The 8,430-nt window shown below is 38.5% G+C and overlaps 1 protein-coding gene across 1 annotated transcript in view; it reads right to left on the minus strand.

Moving 5' to 3' along the window:
* DENND5A (DENN domain containing 5A) overlaps positions 1 to 7,194 on the minus strand; it is a 61,165-nt gene extending 53,971 nt beyond the window's left edge. The window contains exon 1 of the mRNA XM_029961033.1: positions 7,185 to 7,194. Within this exon, the coding sequence (XP_029816893.1) occupies positions 7,185 to 7,194 (10 nt within the window). The remainder of the gene's footprint in view (positions 1 to 7,184) is intronic.
* Positions 7,195 to 8,430: the final 1,236 nt, after the last annotated feature.

The following is an 8,430-nucleotide window of genomic DNA, read 5'->3' on the forward strand; positions in this document are numbered from 1 at the left end:
ATAATACCATATAATTTAAGAAGACATGCATAAAAGACTTAAGTTATTAGACTAAGCCTGCTTACCAAAAGGGAAGTCACCAGCTAGACACAACCTCTGAGGAAGTCTCCTTGGCTCTGAGGGATGTCCAAGACTGACCTGTCTCTTCCTGGGCAGGCGGAGCTCAGCTGACAAGTACACCTGATTTTATTCATACCTGACTGAGTCACCTAACACTGAACATAAGCCATATCACCATGTGGATTTGTAGTGTAGGCTGGCAACCTCTCTGGCTCTCACTTTCATGCTGCTCCCTGTCCTCGCCTCTGTTACTCTTCTTGCAGCTCAACCTGTGAGTGGGGGACAGCAGTGTCTGTGTCTTGGTCTGATGAGAATCAGGACTTAAAAATTCAGAGATACTACATGGAGTTTCCAACCTGTGCAGGACAGCACTGCTTTGGAAACATCTGCATGAAACTATCCACATCAATGGAAACCATTTTTCTGCAAGATTATACAGAGAAACAAAAAAAAAGTTACAGATGCTGGAATGAATTAAAGCGTTCAATTCAAAACCTGCAAAACGCCATGTATCAAGCTTTCCTCAGCTTTGAGAGGGAATAAAGAGAATGAATTCTGAAGGTCTAAGTTTAGCTCTTTCCTGATTTACCCAGAGAAAAATATGATCCACTGTCATCTGTATTCCTCCTCAGGAAAAGTATTTAAAAAAAAAAAAAAAAAGCCTTCCCAACACAGTAATAAGAAAAATGGTTAGGTCATACAACTTGCAACTTCACCTACTTATCACCTCCTCTCAATATATAAACAATTATTAGTTTCAACTGAACAGTATATTTGTATGTGAAAAAGATGACATTTTTAATTCTCAACAAAACAAAAGACGAAAACAAGACCTTTTTAAAAGGCTGAAAATTCAAACTGAAAACCCTGCCACTATAGACGCTTCCCTCTCACTCCATTCCCTTCCCTTTTTTGACTACAACTTTTCTAAAGTTCTGTTTACAAACTGAACCACAGAGGAGTGCAATTTATGGCTGCATCACTATTATTAGCTGCATGTAGCCATGCTAAGTAGTAACATATTTCCTGTCAAACCTCCACATGGAGTTATAAAATAAAAGCTAGACCTGTACTGAAATTCAAGCTATGACTGCCAATCATCCTTATCCTCTGAGATAGCTTACAGCCACAGATGTAACACACATCCAGATGGATTGCATGCACATTTCCAATGCAAATTCCCAAGAACACTTTTACATCATTCTAACAATTCAAATTTCTCTCCTGAGTAGTTTGTTTCTTTGTAAGAATGCTTCTAATCCCAGATTTTTTTTCTTCAATACTTCAATCATTCTTCTCTGTAAATCCCACCCTGTTGTGAAAAGTTTTCACGTAATAAAGTTCTCTAGTACAGAACAGTGGCTTAAGCTGTCCTTAATTAGAAAGGGTAAACTTGATTAAAAACAAGCCAGGTATACTTTGCAAACAAAATCTTTTGTACACTGAATCACAGCCTTTTGTACACGCTGTCAATTTACTATTTGGTTTTAACTTTTAGAAAGTGACTGCAGTGTTGCAACTCTAAAAATTATGCCAGACTAAGAAGTATACAGGAACTTCACCTTGCATACTAGATAGGAAAATGTGTTGGACCAGCTATTTCAGATGTAGAGTCAAGCTCAATTTTCCCTAATAATAGAGAGCAAGTAGGAAGAGGCTGCCCTGCTTACCAGAAAAAGTGCCCAATAAACAAACTAAATGGTAATGCAAGACTGATTTTAAGGAATCATTAATACTGCCACCTTCATTTGTTCATTGAGTCCACTGATATGGTCAAAATAATTACAGAACAAAGACATTCAGAAAGCTCGACTGATTCTGATTAAGTGGTTTGCTGCTTTCACTCTGCCAAGCAGCTTCTTTCTTTAAATTCCTGTGATACAGCCTGCTATTAATTCAATTCATTCTGTCTTGGTGTACACTTACTGTGTGCATGACATCTTCAAATAAAAAAAAAAAAAAATCTTCGATAGTATGCAATTAAAACACTAACATTATATTTTCCACATAAAGGCACTTACTGAAATCTTTTAGCATACACAGGCTGTATATTAATTCCTGCTGCCACTAAAATGAATGTCTTAAACTAAATATAAAACAGTTTCAACATGAAACAGTCATATTGCTGTAATTAACAAATGAATAAAAACAATGAGACTCTGTACCAGGAACAGAAACTATGGACCATACACTTACGGTAGCTTTCCTGTATTACCTAGCACAGCAGAGAAACTGAATTTAGGACTGAAAAGACCCTACAAAACCTTACAACCAAACATGATTATGACAGCCAAAGAGTAGAGGATTTCACAAGTGTTGGTTCCAAGTCAGAAGTCAGTCAACACGGGGATCTGAACAGCACATGAACTATAAACAGTACTCAGAGAACAGCGTAATTCTACCCTGCTTTGAGTTAGAAAATGTAATACAGCACAAAGCCATAATTCAGTGAAAATGGTCATCATAGGACATTTTGAAAACGATCTTTCTCATTCTTGGGTTTTGGGTGAAAACTGAGTAAGTGCAAGACCATGCCTGTCAAAGGGCCTAACACAACGGAAAAAAAGTCTGAATTATTTCCCAAGATACAATTAACACTTAGAATTAGGTTAAATCTAAACCCAGCAGCTAATGTCATAAACAGCAGTAGGATTCCCAGTTCTGCCAGCAATCGTCCTCAGACCAAGCCTTCTGCTGAGCAATACCATTCTGAAAACACAGTCTAATATTAGAGTCCTTTCAATACATACCTAGAGAGCTATTAATTAGTAAGAATTACAGCAATTATATTATAGTAAGAATTTATTTTTAAAATAAAACAGAGAATTTCTCTGATTCCTTCTTTAACAAATATTAAACCAATATTTTATTAAAAAATACTAACCCATATATAACTGCAAAAAAAAGTCCCACACCTCTCTACAATGCAGGAAATAAATATCCGAAGTTTGGCAGACTAAGGTAAGAAATTCATTAAACAAGAATTCTTGGAATAAAAACCATGACTCAAGAAAAGCTGCAGCTGCCAAATCTGTACACAAGCAGCCACTCCATCAATAGACAAATGCTTTCAGATTATGACTTGTTTCCTTCCTTCCAGTTCTTCCTCCCTAAGCAGAGCTGCACGTATTTCTCATTAGAGAGGACTCCCTTCCCCAGCAAACCTCTTGCTCAGATACACACAAAGACAAATTCTTGCCTTTTATCCTGCAACACATAAACCCTCTGTCCTGCACTTCTATTCCCCCTTCCCCCCTGTTGGGATAAGACCACCTGGCATAGTGTAGGCTCAAGCAGTGGCTAGACCACTTAATTTGTTACTGAAATTGGGATTTTTAACACTTTTTAAAGCAGGTCAAATTATCCACATGACAAAATCTTTAGGATCACTTTTATTTTATTGCTGCTGAAGCAACTGGAATCGTGTGTTTCAATCACTGTCTGTAGCGACCATCATCCCGCTGGATTTGTAACAGATGATTTTCACAGCTGGGACTTCCCCTGAAAGTTACTGTTCCACTTGCCCTGACAGAACACCTCAAAGGCAAAGCAAGTCCTGTCTGCCTTTCTGAAACAAAGGTGCAAATATGGGATACGAACACACTTAGGTGTGTATCTTAAGGGAAACTGAAATGCACGCTGGGTGGAGTGGCATCCCTGGTCTGTAAAAGCTGAAGGACTTGCTTTAGAGGAGGTGGAGATAAGACGAAGAGAATAACCAGTGACAAAAGGTTCTAATTTATTTTTTTCCTGTTTGTCGTCTAGGGAAGCCAAACTTGCTTGTAACAATCCCTTATCCCAATCCCAGAACACATTCCTTTGAACATACATGTGAACACTCAATGGACAATTCTTCCTACTGTAGTTTCTAAAAAGGTGAGAAAGACAAAGAAGAGAGTTAACCCTAATCTGCTGACTGTAAAAGCTCCTGTTGTTTTCCCACTTTCTTCTGCTTTCCAAAATTCAAGAACAGTAATGTTTCAAAAATTGTAACATGAAGAAACTCCCTGTGAAGTGAAATAAAAAACGAGAGTTCATTTCGCTAACTGGATATTTAGTATAAACTCCACTGGATACAAATAATCTCTTGATTATTCATTGCTTCAATATCATAAATTCTTCCAAGCCCTCTATGGCAAATTAAAATCTAGGAGTTAATAGATATCCATTCATCATTTAAGTTCCAGCATTCATCTAGTCGATAACAAAACGTATTGCCACACACACACTCTGGAATAGTTTCAAATGCTGCAACAATGAATTTAAAGCACCACAGAAAAACAGCTGAGCCCATCTGCATTCTGCGATTGTAAGGTCAGGAAACCAAAAGCTTTTGTTTTTATTGTTCTGGTGCTGCTTCAAGGAAGGCGGGAAGAGGTGGGACAGGGAAGTGGCAGAAGAAACCACCAAGAATCTAAAGCAGCTTTTTAAAAAAATAAATAAAAAAAAGTCCTCAGCTTGCATCTTTAAAAGCATCCTAAACATCTTTTTCCTTTATTTTTTCTTTTTGTACTCCTTTGCAAGTATCACAGTAAGGCAGCTGGACACAGTGGATTTTAATCAAGACCGCCTGGCAGAAACTTTCAACGAAATGGTCTTAAAACCAGACTTGTTTTACTAAACCACTTTTCTGTTTTAGCCACACCAAAAAGACTTCCAGAAAGACATTTAGTTCTGTTTCCAACTAAACAACAGAAGCAGCCCTACAATGACAGTCACAATGACAGGCGTGTTCTCAGCCATATGGGCTGGGGGGGACACGCCCATTACACAATAGATCTGAAATATGTGCAACAGAAGACACTAAGAAAGGAAAGGAGGGGTTTACCTTTGGAATAGAATACAATTATAGCAATATACAACAGAAGCTGAGAAAAGCATATTTTAAGTATATTTAACACAGAAACCAGCTGTTCTCCTCAAGCCCATCTAAGACTGGCAGATCCAGTGAGACTGCTTCAGGAAAACCTGAGCACTGTGGGTCTCCTTTTACAGTGGCATATCCTATCCAGTCAAATGTCCCTACTTTTTGTGCTCCCATTACCCTCCAGCTCAGAGGACTGACGGAAACACATCTGTGCAAAAGCTGTGTAAAAGGAAAAATCTTACTGAAGCATCTGTCCAGTCCTTCAACCACATACTTCTATTCTTTCGGGATACCACTGAGGTTTCCCACTGAAAATGAAAGACATATTTTAAAGGACACATGAAGTCTGTCAAGCAGGTTTCAATAACATACGGAGGTCAGCAAAATACAAAAAGATCAGCTGTACAGCCATCACAGTATACCAGTCCTGCCCAGTATGCTTCGCTTTATTATCTAACCTTTGAAAACAGTGTTTTGCAGTAACCTGCCCTAATAAGAACTGCTCCCTCCAAAAAAAAAAAAAATAAGTCTTGTAAGAAAGTCAAGTTGCTTGATAGAAATGATTTCTAACACCAGAAAATTAATCAGATGTGCTGACAGTTTGATCAACAGATATGACAGGCTCTGAAGTTTATCTTTGCTCTGGCTATATCCTTCTTTATCTCACCTACCACACCACCTAAGCTCTCTCCTCTTTACATGTAAGCCTATCAAGCTATCAGGCTTACCTTTCTTCTCCACGAGGCATGATTCATGTTTGGTTAAAAAAAACAAACTCATTTTCAACATGAAAATCTGATTAGAATAGGAAGAACAAAGTCCAGTACTTTTATTCAGTCCTGAAAATACAAGTCTCAGGTCAAAGTTAACCACTCATAACTGCGCATCGCCTCTTTGATCAAAATCATAAACAAAGATGATGGCTTGTGGTTCCACAGACCAAAACTATGAGTTAAATCCCTTCCCTGGTCAAGCTTGAGGAAAACAAAACATGTTATATATAGTTTTAACTGTGGAAGACTTTATATGACAGAAAGGGGAAAAAAAAGATACGCAAATAAAAAAACCTAACAAATACCCCACACACACATACACACCACAAAAGGACTTCCCAGAGCATGCTGCCACTCAAGCACAACAGAGTCAGGACTACTCTTGGAATGATCAAAACACCACTCAGTTCACCTCATTCAGTGGATATATCCAGATTCCTTCATTTTTCAAGTCCAGGTTAGACCCTGTTTATGAGGCCTAAGCTGTAAAATGGCAGATATCCTCAAGGTTACTAACACATCCAAAGTTAGTATTCCTCTGTTAGGGATGGACAGTGCATGGATCCTGAGCACACTTCCAGAGCAGACATGATAACATGGAACATCCATCCACTGCTCACTGTCTGTGATGACCTTGCAACATAAAAGCAACTCAGAGAGCAAAGGTAATTTACGCCCTCGAGATCACAAACTCCTCAGAGGTCTGTCTGGTCAATGTTCTGCAGATCTTTCACATGGATTTCAGTCTAAAGAACTTGTTGAATATGGCCCCCAAAGGAGCTGTGCTTCAGGGCACCTATGCCAATCCATGGCTGTGCATCACCAGCCTCACAACAAGGCCCAGTGCTCCCTGGATCCTACCGGATTGAACCACATCCAACAGGACTAGTGAGTCCTAATGAACAGGAAGGAGGCAGGAGGCCACAACCACAGTAAGGACAGGGAAAGAGAGACCACAACAACTTACAGTTCAAATGGTCTCAGCTGCCATAAAATCTCTGCCAGATTAAATCTCAGAAGTGACTAAGATACCAATAAATTTTACCAGCCTTCAGCAAAACTTTTGGATGAGCTATTTCATATTTCAAGCTCCCAGAACACACACATAAAAGAGCCAGAAAGGGACATGACAGGCTTATGCTGGTTACAGCTGGCACCAACCTTGTTAACTTAAGGGACTTATTTCTTCCCCAATGCAACTCTGATGACAGCTCAGTAGGATATTGCTGGGCCTGGGGACCAAACCCAGGAAACAACTGTTGGTAAGGGAGCTTGCTGAAAGTATCAAGTTAAGGAGGAATAAGTAAAATATGTAAATAGTAGAAAAGCTCACAAAAATTTATGCTTGTAGAGGACAGAAGCAATGCACAGATCAGTACATTGCGGTGACCTCAAGATCTCTGACCATACTTTTCTGCAACAGAATGCAACTGTGGACCTAAACAGGTAACTACAATTGCAAAAAAAACCTCTTCCAAACTCACCTGAAGTCATGCTGAAAGAATATGTTTCTGTAAAACCAACTTTTTTCCTCACTCGAACACTGAAATGTTGCTACAGGTGAAAATTAAAAGGTTGCTTTTGACTGCCATGTTATCTGTCTGCAGATCACTTATCCATGAAATGCAATAAAGTTTCTTTCTTAAAATGCTTCAGTATCTATATGTACATTAAATATGTAAATACAGATGTACACATTGTACCTGAATGTGCAGGTTTTTTTACAACCAGTCAAAGAAACAAAAAAAAACCCTAAATAAAAAGGCGATACTCCACCCTTATACAGAAAAGTTTGAAACCAAAGGTCTCTTGCCCATCAAACCACAACCAAAGTAGCATTTTCCTCGAAAGACTAAGAAACTGCCTTGAGCAGAAGCTCTCCAAGTAAGCTCTTCATCATTCATCAATTTGTGCCAGAATGCTTGATAATTTCTCTGTGCAATAATGTTTTAAGCCTCACAGGGATAACATTCCAGTTCGCTGCAAACTTCACTACAAACCACAAATCTGAAATGGTTGTCAAGAAATTGAGAGAGTAATTACTGCACAGCGTGCATCAGTAAGTAATTGCTTCTGACACTGTCACTTTGTGTGCATCATTTCTGCTACATGAGCCCTGCAGGTTAGAGGGAATTCAAAAGATAAGTCTGAGAAGTCATTACCAAGAACACTCAAGTAGGACTTCACTAAGTCAACAGGTAGATAAGCAGTTGTGGTGTTTTGTAACTACAGGATCAATAACTTGAGGGCTTACAGAAAAAAAAGTTTATTATTTGCAAATGGCAGTATTCCCCATATAATCCACTTAAGATCTTCCCTTTGTGTAGCTTCTCTCTTGCAAAACAAACTGCAAAGAAAACAAAACAACACAAAAAACCCCAAAAGAACAAAAAGCCAAATCAACCTATCTTTGTATGCCTTGCTTTATTAAGGTCATTTGATTAATCACATTTGAGACTAAAAACAAAATATCAGAGCCTTGACTTCTCCACTAGAAACTACATGTACAAGGTCAAGATTTCACTTGATTTAAAAAGCCATTCCTATGGTTTTTTAAAAAGACTTAGAAGACAGACTTGTAAACTTTAGTTCTTTAGACACTTCCAGCATCTTTAGTTTACTCTCAAATCAAGAGTAACCTTTCTCCTCCCCCACACCTTATCAAAGAGCCTTATAAGTAAACCAAATTTAGAACTGAATACTGAAGGATGGAAGACTGAAGAGCCTTGT

The sequence above is a fragment of the Manacus vitellinus genome, unplaced genomic scaffold (assembly GCF_001715985.3).
Source record: "Manacus vitellinus isolate BGI_N305 unplaced genomic scaffold, ASM171598v3 scaffold_30_pilon, whole genome shotgun sequence".
In the NCBI taxonomy this organism is placed as follows: Eukaryota; Metazoa; Chordata; class Aves; order Passeriformes; family Pipridae; genus Manacus; species Manacus vitellinus.